This window comes from Coenobita brevimanus, chromosome 67, assembly GCF_032717465.1.
Source record: "Coenobita brevimanus isolate Jiangsu-jjx chromosome 67, ASM3271746v2, whole genome shotgun sequence".
Lineage (NCBI taxonomy): Eukaryota > Metazoa > Arthropoda > Malacostraca > Decapoda > Coenobitidae > Coenobita > Coenobita brevimanus.
In genome coordinates, this window is record NC_137020.1 from 32,910,206 (window position 1) to 32,925,475 (window position 15,270).

The 15,270-nt window shown below is 43.8% G+C and overlaps 1 protein-coding gene across 1 annotated transcript in view; it reads left to right on the plus strand.

Annotated features, from left to right (window-relative positions):
* Positions 1-15,270, plus strand: part of LOC145405616 (uncharacterized) — a 102,013-nt gene that overhangs the window by 76,161 nt on the left and 10,582 nt on the right. Inside the window, exons 2-11 of the mRNA XM_080276943.1 lie at positions 4,828-4,850; positions 5,823-6,727; positions 9,179-9,444; positions 9,812-9,920; positions 11,123-11,268; positions 11,602-11,743; positions 12,315-12,560; positions 13,066-13,296; positions 13,662-13,954; positions 14,341-14,497. Coding sequence (XP_080133069.1) covers positions 4,828-4,850; positions 5,823-6,727; positions 9,179-9,444; positions 9,812-9,920; positions 11,123-11,268; positions 11,602-11,743; positions 12,315-12,560; positions 13,066-13,296; positions 13,662-13,954; positions 14,341-14,497 — 2,518 coding nt within the window. The remainder of the gene's footprint in view (positions 1-4,827; positions 4,851-5,822; positions 6,728-9,178; positions 9,445-9,811; positions 9,921-11,122; positions 11,269-11,601; positions 11,744-12,314; positions 12,561-13,065; positions 13,297-13,661; positions 13,955-14,340; positions 14,498-15,270) is intronic.

A 15,270-nucleotide genomic window follows, 5' to 3' on the forward strand; every position in this document is an offset into this window, starting at 1 on the left:
ATTCTCTCTCTCTCTCTCTCTCTCTCTCTCTCTCTCTCTCATATCAAAACGTCCAGTGGGAGGGGAAAGGTGAGGAGTGAGAGGAGGGGAGGAAGAGGGTGGAAGGAGGAGGAAAGAGAAGAAGGGAAGAGGAAAGAAGGGAGGAGGGAGGAGCAAGGAGTGGAGTGGAGTGGAGAAGAGAAAAAAAAGGGGGGGGGGAGAGGAAGTACATGGATAAAGGAGAGAAGAGAAGAGGAGAGGAGAAAAGAGAGAAGAGTTGATAGGATAAGAGAGAAGAAAAGAGGAAAGGAGAAAGGAAAAAAAGGGAGAAAAGAGAAAGGAATAGGAGGAAAGAACAACGGAAATGAAGAGAGGAAAGGAGGGGAGAGGGTGGAGACGTGAGTGAAAGAGGGGAAAGAGGAGGGGAAGAACAGAGGTTGAGAGGAGGGGAGGAAGATGAGGAAATAAGTGAATTAAGCGGGAGAGAGAGAGAGAGAGAGAGAGATGCATTTGAGGGGGTGTTAGGGGGTAGGTTTAATTAAAGGGAGAAAGAAAATGAGAGACAGAAGAGGGAGGAGCAATTAAAGGAGAAGGGAGAGGGGTGAGGGAGGGGAAGGGGAAAGGTGAGGGGGGAAGAGAGGAAGAAGGATGGGTACAGGCCTACCTCTATGGGTACAGGCATAAGGAGAGAGAAGTGGGGGAAGGGGGAAGGGGTAGGGGCGATGAGAGGAGGAGGAGGAAGGGTTGAGGGTAAGGGAGATGGTGAGGGGAGGAAGGAGGGTTGCGGCTATGAGGAAGAGGGGTGAGAGAGGTGGGGAAGGGAGGGGAAAATGTGAGACGAGAGGGTGACAGATGTGTTGAGGGAGTGGGGGAGAGATAGGTGAGGGGTGGGAAGAAAGAGGGGTGGAGGAGGGTGACAGGAGAGGGGAGGAAAGAGGGGTGAAGGGTGACAGGAGAGGGGAAGAAGGAGAAAGAGAGGGGTGAAGGTGTGAACGCTATTAAAGGTTCTAATGTCAGGAGGTGAGACTCGGGATTTAAAGTTGACCTCGTACACACACATGCTGAGGCTTGTGGTGGTGGTGGTGTGGTGATTGTGGTGGCTGTGGTGTGGTGGTAGCGGTAATAGTGGTAGTGGTGGTGGTGGTGGTATCCTGGTAGTGGTATATAATTGTGGTGGTGTTGGTGTGGTCGTTGTGGTAATGGTGGTGGTGGTAGCTGTCCGTCGTCTCTGTTGGTTAGCTGTGGTAGTTACTGTTGTGGTAGGTGTGGTAGATGGTGCCTATTGTGGTGGTTGTGGTATGTATTTATTTGTGGTTGTAACTGTGGTGGTACTTTAAAAAAATGTGGTGGTTGTGGTGGTACTTGTGGCTGTTATTGTACTGTGTGGTTCGTTGTATTTGTGGTTGACGTGTGGTGTTAGTTGTGGCTGTGATTGTGGTAGTTGCGGTTGTTGTGGTTGTGGTAGTTGTGATATTGGTGATGACCGATGTGGTGGTAGCAGTTGTGGTGGTTTGGGTTGAGGGTTTGATGGTGGTTGTTGTGGTAGTAAAAATGGTTGTGGTTCCCCCCCTCTCTCTCTCTCTCACACACACACACACACACACACACACACACACACACACACACACACACACACACACACACACACACACACACACACACACACACACACACACACACACACACACACACACACACACACACACACACGAGACTAACAAGGCTAGACACGTATACAAATCACGGTATTTATAGAACGTTATGCCCATTTCTGAGTCTATATATTCCTTCTATATAAATCACTTCTACTTATATATAGAAGACATGATTTATAGAGGAAGTATAGTTACAAATAGGGTAGCTACGGAGGGAGTCTGAGGAAAACAGGACAGTGATGAGAGGAGTGTGGTTGTGGGTGGTGGAGATTTCCTGTGGTTTAGGTCATCATTTGCTCTCAGTATTGGTACTTGTGTTTTATTATAGCCAGTGACGGAGGATATGATGATGATGATGATTATGATGACAGCGTTGATGATGATGAAGATAATGATGATGATGATGACAGCTTTGATGATGATAATGATAATGAGAATGTTGATGATGATGATGAAGATAATGATGTTGATGATGACAACGTTGATGATGATGATGATGATAATGTTGATGGTGATGATGATGATGATGATGAGAATGTTGATGATAACGTTGATGATGATGACAACGTTGATGATGATGAAGATGGCAGTTACATTACCATATCCATCAGTTTTAAAAATATCGTAAGCAAAATAAACAGAGACGTCATGAATATTCTGGCAGTGATATTCCAGCATAAAGAGTAATATCATTTAAAACACACACTAGTGGCATATAACAATTAGCATTTATAATAAGGCAGGCGAAATTCAAAAGAAGAATTTAATTTGTCTCGTAATATCCTAATGACTGAGAGAAGCATCGGAAAAGTTACAGGCATTGTTATTATTATTATTATTATTATTATTATTATGGATCTTGGCATAGTTGTGGTAGTTATGGTCGTAGTTGTGGTGGTTGTTGTGGTTATGGTGGTAGCCGTGGTAGGTACTGCAGTGGTAATTGTGGTTATCATTTACTTCTCGCCCACTCCCTCCCACCCCTCCTTACCTCCCTCCTCCTCCTCCTTCACCTCTCCTCTCTCCTTTAATATCAGTCTCTCTCTCTCTCTCTCTCTCTCTCTCTCTCTCTCTCTCTCTCTCTCTCTCGTTATCTTTCCCCTCCCCTCCTCTTTCCTCTTATCTCCCTTCTCCTCTTATCTTTCTCTTACTTTGCTCTCCTTCCCTTCTGGCTCCTCTCCTCTCTCTCATTTCTCCTCCCCTCCCCTGTCTCCTCTCCTCTCCTCTCTCTCATTTCCCCTCTCCTCTCCCCTTCGTCTTCCCCTTCTCTTACCCACCCTATCCCTTTCTATTTAATTCCTCTCCTTCCATCCTCTTTTTCTCTTTTTTCTTTCTCATCTGTTCTCTCTCTATCTCTTCCTCCTCTCTTTTATCTCTCCTCTATCCCTGCACTCTTTTCTTTACGACTTCTTTCTCTCTCTGACTTTCCTCTTTTTCTCTCTTTCCTTAGCTTCTCTCCTCCTCCTCTCTTGTATTGCTTCCTTGCCCCTTTAATTCTCTCTCTCTCTCTCTCTCTCTCTCTCACCCCTTCTTTCCTCAGCTATAGAATTGATCGTTGACCTTTTGAACCTGAGAGAGAGAGAGAGAGAGAGAGAGAGAGAGAGAGAGAGAGAGAGAGAGAGAGAGAGAGAAAGTAAAGGTGAGAGAAACATGATCGATTGAAAGGGTGTGTCAATGCACAAGTTTTCAGGAGATAAATAGTCAAGTAGGGCATAGATAGACATGAGGGATAGACTGATAGATAGAACGACAGGTGGATGAGTAGACAGATGAACAGGTAAGATAGATAGATAGATAGAGGGACAGTAGGGGTGAATAGAGGAGCGGGGTAGATAGATAAAATAGGGGAATAGCCAAAGATATACCCGGTAGACACGGGATAGTCAGATGGGTTTGATAGATTGTTGTGTAGGATAGATATATAGGGAAGCAGGCAGGCAGGCAGGCAGGTATATAGGTAGATAGATAAACAAATGGGATAGATAGATGGATAGATCAGTAAGTGGATAGATAGACAAATAGATAATGGATAGTTTATCGTGTGGATATTTCTTTCTCCCATCTCTTTTATATTCATATTTTTCTCTTCGTTTTTCATTTCTGTCTTTCTCTCTCTCCTTCGTCCTTTCTTGAAACCCCCCTCCCCCCCGCCCTCTCTACTCCCATTTTTCCGCCCCTTAGCAATATTGACAGCGATGTTCCCCCCCTCTCTCTCTCTCTCTCTCTCTCTCTCTCTCTCCCTCTCTCTCTCTCTCTAGTTGACCCATTTTCTCACACACTCTCCCACACATTTCACACGCTGTCAACTCTAATAATTTGACTCTGGGACGAATTCTAAACGATTTTAAAAGTTCCCTAACATCTTTTCCACAGCGATTTATTTTGCGCGTTACACCCTAACTTTCTCCTATGGTAGTTAAATATTTCTAGTATCTCCACACTTGACTTCATTGCCGTATTTAGCGTAAGAAGGAAAATAAGTCGCTAAGGAAAAGGCGTTGCGTCTTTGAAGGGACTAGACATCCGGACCTGAGTTTTTTTTATGACCGTTTTATTATTGTTATTTAGTTTTTATTTATTTATTTATTTAAGATCAGAGAAACCTTTGAAACAGAGGACTAGATATATCCTCTCTCTCTCATTAAATCAAACCCAACCAAAGAATCTAACCCAGCCTGACCCCAGTTGACCCGACCCTGCTGTGGTGGACGGTGTCAAATATGCATGACGAGTGCTGGGCAAGGTCATGTGTTACTGCTGGGGGTCACAGTTTTTTTTTTTTTTCCTGTGACCTTTCTTTTGTCGTTTCGGTTTTATCTTAATCTGTCTTCCTTTGCTTTTGATTCTGCAGTATTTCTTTTGTTTCATATTTTCTTCATCCTCCCCCCCCCTCTCTCTCTCTCTCTCTCTCTCTCTCAAGTCGCGGTCGAAACAGATTCCACGGTGGACAGACATTTTATTTATTGATATATACTCACCGAACAGTTGCGGTAAAGCAATAACTGGACCGTGAAAATAATAAGAGAAAATTCTGTCCACGTCACAGAAAATCACAGCAGCATTGTTCCGCCATGATACGGTCTCGTCATCATTGTCTCGCTGTCGCAGTTTTTACTCGCCTCACTTTTCCCCAAATGTCTCGCTCTCTTGCGGTATTAATCCTTTTCCTAATAATTTTCCCCTCTGGTTTCAGGTATAGCGATGTGAACGGCGGCGGTGTGTGCGTTTCCAGCGTGTGCGTCTAACTCCATGTAGGTATGTGCCTGGGTGTGTGTGTGTGTGCTGGCCCCGTGCTATCACGATGTGCGTGTGAGTGAGAAGTGGCAACATTGCTTTTCTTTCCTCAGAAATTTGGCAACGTTTGAAATTACGAACCAGGCATGACATTATATAAATTTTTTAGAGTTTAATGCTAATAGATATTTTGATTTTTCATTGACAAGTAAAATTTCTGGATTTATTAAGGTGAACATATATAACTGTTCATTTTTGCATCACGCTTGAAATGACACTAGTATGAGTTAGAAGTCAGTGCATTTAGCTAGGTCAGTATGTCACACTAATGGTATATAGTTTTTGAATTACAAGTTTTGAAAAGGTAGCGTTATCAATTGTTACTCTGTACATGTAGGTTCAAGCTGTGTACGTATGATTGTATGTAGTATTAATATTATGTGCTTTTGTGTGTGTGCTTGTTTGCCTTAACCCCAGTTTGTGTGTGTGTGTGTGTGTGTGTGTGTGTGTGTGTGTGTGTGTGTGTGTGTGTGTGTGTGCATTTCTAATGTGACTGTAAAGTGTTTGTGTACATGGGTGTAAAGTGAACTGTGTGTGGTTGTGTGCTTAATACAACTTAATGTTTATTTACATGTGTGAACCGTATGTAGCATTTCCTAGTCAATCATAACCCCCCTAGTCTAGTGTGTTTATTTAGGTGTGTGGAAACCGTGTGCGTGTGTAGTCTAGTGCATGTGTGCAAACTGTGTGCGTGTGTAGTCTAGTGCATGTGTGTGATGTCTTTGCAATTCTATCACTTGCAGATGTCAGCCTTGACGGGAGCCACTGTGGTGGAGGGGGGAGGAGGCAAGGGGGTTGGAGGAGGAGGAGGAGGAGGAGGAGGAGGAGGAGGAGGTAAGGGGGTTGGAGGGGGAGGAGTAACGATTGGAGGAGCTGGCCAGGAGATATCAGGAGGGGGAGGAGGAGGAGCAGGAGGAGGACAGGGAGCGACGATACCCTTCATAGACGACAGCGGCTCCTCCTCCTGCACCTCCTCCCTCCTGGGCGACGAGGAGGAGGAGGACGACGACACGACCTCCTTAAGTCGCTTATTGGACGACGCCGCTTCGAGGGAACTCAGTATTAACGGTCTGCAGGATGAGTTGGCGTCACTGTCTTGCGGTTACGCCTCGCTGGATGCCCACAGCGAGGAGGGAGGGCTGAGTGAGGAGGGAGGAGGAGCGGGAGGGAGCGAAGAAACCGGAGAGAGTGAGGGAACGGGAGCTAGTGAGGAGGGAAGTCAGGGTAAATCTAGACCAAATTCGGTCCGGTGGTCCTGGGTTCAGTCCTCCCCGGGGTCACACAGAACATCGAAGTCGAGCATCAAGAGTACAGACAACATCGAGGACGAACCGAAGAAGGTGAAGGCTGGACTGGAAGACGATGATGAGGAAGATGCCGACTTTAAACTTCCCCCTCCCTCCCTTCCACCTTCCCTCCCTCCCTGCGAAACGTGTGAAGATCGAACCTCCACATCATCCTCCTGTTTCACCTCCTCTTCCGTGCTTTCCTGTACGACTTGTGCCGCTGAAAGTGACGCTAAGGCCGAAAGTGACGCGAGGGCCGAAGCGGAGGCGGCGGCAGCAGCGGCAAGGCGAAAAAATTCAAACGCCAGCGAACCCCTCCGACCCACAGCCGACCCAACCGACGTAACTGAAACCAAGATGAAATATGAAAACGCGCCCCCCATCGAAAATTCTACCTACCCCCAGGCCACCCCCCCTCCAAGCACCCCTACAAAAAGCGTGGATTCGCCCCTCAGCAACGGACAGATGATGATGATGATGATGACGCCACATAGACTCAGCTTACATGTCAAAGTGGGTGGTTTTCATAAATTAAAATCTACTTTACGTTTACTCTGCTTTATCATTTATTTTAACTTCCTTGTTGCGTTGGTCTTCATAATCTTTCGTTTCGACTTCATTTATAATCTGATAACTTTCTGTTGCATCTGTTTTCCCTATTTTAAATCATTTTAATCCATTAATTTCGATTTCATTGCAGGTTTTCTTAATCATAAACAGGGTTGTTATTACACCTCACACACTACACTGCAGTCCCACCTGAAAAACATCACACTGTCACGCCTTAGTACATTTTATACCACACACACACACACACACACACACACACAGTCACACTACACACTACCACATCACACTCTACCACAGTTCACTTTACCGTACTTCTGCTAGTGTATTTCACACTGCCACACGTCATATACATCTCACAGTCACACTTATGCTTCCACATCTCCCATCCCACTCCCCATTCATCCCTCTTTCCTTCTCTCCCTCCTTTCTCGTTTCCCTACCTACCTACCTGTCTCCTTCCCTCCCTCCTTTAGTCCCTCCTCCATCCCCTCCCTTATCCTTTCCCCTTCACCACCACTCTCCTGATCCTTCCCTTTCGTTCAACACTACGTAATCTCTCACCCAGGCTGACCTTTCCTCCTGCTGCCTTACACACCAATTCCTCTCGGTCAGTCATCTCCCCTCACTTTTTCCCCCGTGTCTCCCTCATTCCCTTCCTCCTCTCTCATTTTTCTTTCCCTTTCTCCCCTCCCTATATTCTCCATCTGTCCTTCCCTCCCCTCTTCCTACATCTCTCCTTCCCTCCCCTCTTCCTACATCTCTCCTTCCCTCCCCTCTTCCTACATCTCTCCTTCACTCCCTCTCCCCTTCCCCTCCCCCTCCTTCACTCCCACACCCCCTTTCCCCTCTTCCTTTCAGCATCTTCCCGGTCCTCTCTGCCTTCATCCTTCACTGCGTAATCTCTTCTCCAAGCTTCCCTCCCGTTGCCCCCTCACCGTCTTAATCCTCTCAGTCTCTCTATCTTTCCTCCCCTCCATTCCCTCTCTCCCCTCTTCCCTCCTTGCCTGTCGTCCTTCCTCCTTTCCCCTTCCCTCTTCTCCCTTTCCTCTTGCCTCACACATCCACACTCCCTGCCTGCCTACCTACCTATGTACTCGTATGTATGTCTTTATCTATATATCAGTCTGTCTTCATCCAACCCAGTTCTCTTACCATTCCCTTCCGTCCCCTCTCCCATTCCCCCCTCCCCTTTTTTTTCCCTGCATCTCCCACTCCCTCTCGCCGTTTTTACCTCTCTCCCTTCCTCTCACACTCGTCCTTCTTTAATCTCCCCCAGTCTTCCCTCCCTCATCTCCCTCACCCACTTAATCCTCCCAAATCAGCTGTTGAGGCAGATGTTCGTATTTCTGTTTTAGTTACTGAGTGAGTTCAACTTTTATATACTGTTTCATTATTTTAAATCAGGGTATTGTTTGTTTTTCTCTCCAGTTGCCATCAGTTTACTTTGAGACATATATTTTTTTCTCTTTTAATTAGTCTGACAACTTTTTTAACTAGTATTTTTTTTTTTTTTTTTTTTTTTTTTTTTTTTTTTTTTTAGCGTGTGACATCAGCTCAGGCCTTACATGTTGACTTCTTTTGCTTTATATATGTGTTGTCTTTTTTCTGTCGTAGGGGGCACGGTAATGGGGGATTGCCAGTTCGAGCCTCGCCCGGGACTGCCGTGCCGGGAGTGGTAGCGCGCTCCTGTAACCTAGCGGGGCTATATGATCTAGCTCGGGGGAATTCCATTTCTCCCCTTTTTTCCGTCGTATTGTTTTAATCCATATAGCGGTATTGGCTCAGGTGTTAGCTTCATTACCATTGTCATCCACTTGGTGTAGAAATGTTAACTTTGCCATATGTTATCATTTTAATCCACATACTGTATTTTGCTCTGTTTTCATTAGGTCATCATCTCAATGGACATGTCTTGGTCCCTTTTCCATCATATTGCTATTTAATTTAGCTGTATATGGTGTGTTAGCTTCTTTTCCAATATATATACAGTATATCTTTGTTAATTGGTACAAGTCATCAGTTTTAATTCATACATGTTAGTTTATACATTTTATGTGATTTTACCAGTAATCCTGATGTTTGTGAATAATATTCATTACATCATCATTTTCCAAGCTACTGGTATCATAATTTTTCATTCCCTTGCTTCCTGGACCCTACTTAACTCTCCCTGTGGGTAGGAAAAAGAATTGGAATGATGCTGTTGTTGATGATGATGATGATGTAGCTATCATCATTTTTTTTTTGTGAGACACTGATGCTTTATGTATACTGTACTGTTCTTCCTAGAAAATTTAGTATGTATAGCTGATTTCTTCAGACTATTGAAATGGTAAACAAAATGGCCTGTTGTGGCAAACGGGAAATTAAGCATATGATCTGTGTTTTCTATAGGATACTTGGAGCCCTGGAGTGCTGGATACTCCGGTGCCCCTGGGTAGCTCCACGCCCCAGCCAGGAGGCAGTGGCAGCGTGGGTGGGGTGGGGAGCAAAGACTACGCCAGGCCTCACCACTACATCTCCTCCATGCGAGTGGCATCCATGCGTGGGGCCGGCGACATGGGTGGGGCCCTGGTGGCTCGGGTGGCAACCTTCCTCAGGACCCAGTACAAAAACCTTGACACCTCTCCGCTGCAGCTGCCTTGGTGCCCGGCCTTCAGGTGGGTCATTCCAGGTAGCAGGAGTGTTGTCTTCTATCACTACATTATATTAAGGGCCAAGACATGGAGGTGAATTATGTAATACTACAATTGTTAGGCCAATATGACTAGTGAAGTTACATGAGCTGGTGATGTGATAATTCTAGGGCAGTGGCGATTGTTGTTGAAATGAAATGTATTGTTGTTGCTTTGAGTGATGAGTGTTGTAAGTATGTTACTAATGAGTGGTGTGGAAAATAAAACTTGTTCATTTTATTATTCTGCAAGGTGGTGATAGGGTATTGGTATTAGTTAGTGATTAGTGTTATGCCCACTTACTTTTGTCTGAGGTGATGATCTGTAAATCTATTTCCCATGTTTCCCTCAGTATGGTGATAAGCAACTTTGAGACCAGTCTAATGCAGGTTCCACTTGCCCCGCACCTCAAGGTTCCCCCAGGATACTTCACCATCCCATACATCCTTCAGCCACACCAGGTCAGTCACTCAAGGATCAGTAATTATTAGTATAGTGCTAAGAATAAAGCTTTGTTAACACATTAGTTTCTTGGGTTAATAAGACGGTGCTACGAGTAAAGCTTTATCATATAGGTTTGTTTCATTAATTAAGAGGATAATACTAAGAATAAAACCTTGTTATTTAGGTTAAGGTCTGGAATTAATAGAATAATGCAAAGAGTAATGCTTTGTTATAATGTTGGTTAGGGTCCTTAATTAATGGGTTAGTGTTAAGAGTAAAGCTTTATTGTCAGTAGTACTGTAGTTCATCCACCTTAACTCTGTGGATATTTTCATCGTTTTTGTAGCTTATTTCCAGTATCGGTAATGACAGAGTAAACAATATTCTGATTCTGTATCCAGTCCATACCAGTAACACTTCTTGTCTAGTGCCATATTCCAGTCCTAGCTTCTTGTCACAGCTCAGCATTCACTGTACAGGTATGGCAGTTTTAGGCCAAGTTAGAATATGAGTACTATACAGTAGTTAGTTTTTAGGCTATTCTGAAGCGTTCATGGGTGATACAAGGAAAAAAAAACACACTAGCTTAAGGTGATTAACTGCTTTGTATTTCATCTTTCAGCTTAACTTCTTATCATTCTTATCTTTGCTCCAACTTGTATCATTGTTGCTGGTTATATTTGCTTTGTTCTTTGGTATGTGTATCCAGATTCAGAGCCAGTTATTTCATATCAGAGTTATAGGTCTTGACAGAAATTTAGGTATACCAGGTTGCTTCACAGTGTGGGACCAGTTCTTTTATTTCTGTTGTATTGAAGATAGTAGAATAAGGTCTGGTCTGGTGTTGTGCTTACAAGTGAGTCAGTATGTGTCCTAGTCAGACATTAAGTTCAGAGTCAGCTTGTATGCTGTACTGTACTGTATAGGTAACCATGAGATACCAGTATGCCTGATGTCCAGTGGTTTGTAGTGGTATAAGATATTGCAGACCTCTAAAAATTTCAGTGAAGGAGTTTTCAAATTTTGGAACACACTTCTATCAAGCTCTTTGTTTCTTTTGTATGGTACTTGCCTTCCAGAAACATGTTATTTTACCTTTAAACCTGTCATTGAGATAAAGAGGTATAGTTTATCCAGTCTTTGCATATACTGATGTGAGCACAGTGTTTTGATATACAGTACTACCATTCAGTCTTATAGGCGCCATTTTATCCTCCAGCTTGCATTCAGTGAAGGCAGCCTGGAGGAGCGGCCACGTCGTGTGTTGGTGGAGGGAGACCCCGGCTATGGCAAGTCCACGCTGGCTCTCAAGCTGGCATATGACTGGGCTGCCAACCCTACAACGTCATACCTAGCTCAGTTTAGGTACAGTTATATCACCACTTTTATTTGGGTGGATTTTTAAAACAGTGAAGTAAGTAATATATGGATGTTTATGCCTATGAAGTGGATTTATGATTCCATGGGCTTGAATTGAGTGAATGAGAACATGGCCCATTTATTTGGGCAGAGTTTTGCTAGTTCTTCTTTTATCAGATTTTTTCATACTTTCAAAACCCTACCTCATCCCATTCATAGGTGGGAAAAGAGGTGTGCAGTATGTTTCTCCCCCCCCCCCTCAACTTTGTATGCAGCTCCCACTTCATGTTACTGCATTTATTTTGGAACTGAAACATAATTCTGTTCCGTCGTCCCCAGTCTTGTGTTTGTCATCACCCTGCGAGACTTCCGTGGAGGGTCATTGTTCTCACACTTATGTAAGGAGGTCCTGCCCCGACACATTCTCAGTAAGGAGGCCATGAACACACTGTGGAACCACCTCAGGAAGATTGAAGACAAGGTGAGCCAGTACACACATTCTTCATATGAGGAGCTCTGTGAAGTAACTATGAATGTGCCAAGCTGGGGGGGGGGGGGAATGGAGGTTAGCCCCCCCATGCCCCTGTGTTTGCTCCGCAGAGCATTTTCATAAAGATAATTTGAAACATTCTGCGGAGGAACTCAAAAAGTGTCATTTGTCCCAAATTTGAGATTTTATCCTCCGCTTTCTGTGTTTCAATTTTTACACATTCAGAGTTTGTCTACAGAGACCCTCATATTATCAGTGGCATGTTTCATAGTATCACAAATGTACCACAATTGATACTGGAAACTGGGTGAAAATTGGCAGGTCAGCTGTTCTTGGTTCATTGGCTCGTGTGTAACCCTTTTGTTGCTTTTGACTGATATATGCAGTAACTCATTTGTTGATGGGTTTTGATGAACTGATAGAAGAGGAAGAGGAATGTGGTGATCCAAAAAGTGGGATTGGGATGATGATGATGATGATGACAGTGGCAATGATGATAATGATGATGACAACAGTAATGATGACAGTGTTGATTATGATGATTGGTCACTTGCTGTTCCAGGTCCTGTTCATCTTGGTGGGTTATGACGAGCTAATAGAGGAGGAGAGTGGTGACCTGAATGACTTACTGGAGGGTCAGATGTTCCCCTCAGCCACTGTAATAACCACATCCCGGCCTGGCTGTCCTCGACTGCTCCCGCCTGCCCTCCATCGCCGAATCTTGGTCACTGGACTCTCACCTGAGCAGACACATCGATTTTTCACCTGTTACTTCCAGGCCGTCAACAAGCCTGGCAGTGATAATGAGGTATGAGAACAATGATTGGACTCTCGCTGGATCAGGTGCACCAATTTTTCACTTATTTCCAAGCAGAGAATAAACATGGTAATGGTAATGAAGTAGGAGTATAGACATGAGCTGTACTGTATATGTGAGTTGAAAGAAAAGTGTGGTACCATATGTCAAGAAATTGGATAGCTATGGCATACAAAGGTGTGAGAAAGTGAGGTATGGAAGTAGATGAAGCTAGAGAATTGACAGGGGATTGAATTATGCCATTATAAGCTTGAACTTCCACGTACTTAAATCTGTTGTTATTAAGTTCGGTAGTGTCCCTGATATCCACCAGCTGAGTGAAGTCATTGACCTGATATCTATACTTTCACTCATTTTTATTTCTCCAGCTGATGACCCCGAGGTCTGAAATAATAATGTGCCTTGTGATGTGCTTGGCTCAGGGTGACAAAAATAAACACAGGGTAACGTGAATAAAATATAAATTCGTTAATGAAGTATCTTGTTATTTTCACAGGTGATGTCCTTGATGTCTGCCAGTCGAGAGAAGTACGGTGATCTGATAACCTGCCCTGTGATGTGCCTGGCCCTGGGTGTGCTGTACGAAGACCTGGGTGGGAAACTGCCGTCCCGCCTCACAGACCTCTACACTGCCCTGCTCAAACACATGGTCCGCCGCAACCTACTCAGACGTGGTGAACCCATGTGCTACGATGTTCTGCCTGACAAGTACAACAAACTACTCTCAGTAAGTTCTCAGCAGCTTTGTGAGTTTTGTACTCATGTCAGTTGGAAAATCTGTTATTTTCTGAATCAATAGAACCAAACCGAACTGTAATTTAACATTTTCTGAATCAGTAGAACCAAACTGAACTGTAATTTAACTGCAGGTTCCTGTCACTATTTATAAGTCATGACAGAGTTTCTGGTGGATTTTGAATATTCAGTGTGAAACATTTATTCTTCAAGATGTTATTCACATAAGCAGGAAGGTTAGTCCTTCAGTCTGCATACACCCTTGAGGACAGCCACTTTGTATGAGTCAAACATGATTTTTGTACTTGTTTCCTCTGTTCTTTAGGAACTTACCAGTTTTTCTCCTTTCCTCAATAGGATTTTGGTAAAGTGGCGCTAGAGGCCCTAAAGCTCAACCAGCCATACTTCAGTGGTCAGGACCTAAAGACCCGCTGTCAGCATGGGGCCGAGATAATCGAGCTGGGCATCCTTCTCCGTATGCAGTCCACCTCCAAGCTGACCAAGCGGGACCACTACACCCCGGTACACAAGTCACTGCTGGAGTTCTTGAGTGCCTTCTATCTCTCAGGCCTGATTCATGACCCAGCATTACTTCAGACTGAGATTGATGGCATTGCAGAAAAGATGGATATTACCTACCCTGATCTCAGGTGGGTCGAGAAATTTGATTTGCTGGAAACATTGTGAACAGTTAAACTTAAATATGCAGTAAGATTTATAACAATGTCTGAGTATCAGATTGGGCCTTGACTCTGTTACTGAGTTTTCTGCCAAAGAATAATGCTTTTGTGGTTAGCTGCCAAGCTTGTAGCCACATTTCACACTCATGGTAGTACCCCCCAGAGCCATTGGTAGCCAACCAACCATGTATTATCTGGAGTGTTCTGATAGAAAAGATATACCAACATATGAAAATAGTGTTTCTTATGAATATAGTAGTTTTGGCCTGATTTGGATCCTCCAGAGGTGTGTGTCTAGAACACTGTTGTCTGTATTATTATTAATAATATTATTATTTTTTATAATCTTGTACCAGACAAAACTCCGGTCTGAATGTGCTGCGGTATTTGGTTGGTCTTCTGGGACGCAATGCTCACATCATCTTCAACGTTGTGTCACAGATGGGAGTACCGCAGCGCATCCTATTCCTCCTGCTAAAGGAGAGTGGCATATACCAGATGAATGTGCTGGAGGTAAGATGCATGGAGGATTATGTTAATTTAGGTTAGGTTGGGATACTCATACTGATATAGGCGGGTTTAGGTCAGGCAAGAGTAATGGAGCACTTACAAGATTTCATTATAATAGATCATCATCATCGTCATCATCATCATCATCATCATCATCATCATCATTGTCATCATCATCATCATCATCATCATCATCATCATCATCATCATCATCGTCGTCGTTGTCATCATCATCATTGTCATCATCATCATCATCATCATCATCGTCGTCGTTGTCATCATCATCCGGACCTCCTTTCCCACCTTAGGGTAGGGTGAGGAGCAGCAACATCCAGACAGCCCAGGTTTGCCCACTCCAGTGGGCCATGCTTCCATTCACTCATCATTTAAGCCCCCGGAATCCTGGCTCTGTATGATATGCCAAAAACTTTCGCCACATTTTGTAGCTTCACATCAATGTATCCGATAGATAATGTATTCTTAGGAAATTCTGTTCCATATGAACGTACAGTACTTGAAGTGAAACGTATGGGGGATTATGTTATTTTAGATTAGGTTAGGGTGATGGTGTTTAATTTGGGTTGAGAATAGGCAAGAGTAACAGCATAATTGAAGCTTTATTATAAGATTCTTTGGAAATTTTATATTAGATGGATATGTTGGAGATGAGGTGCATGACAGATAACTTTATATTAAAGTTAGGGTGAGAGTAAATAAATTAGGTCTGGATCAGTAAATTTACATTTAGGTTGGAGAGGAGTTACATTGCATTTCTA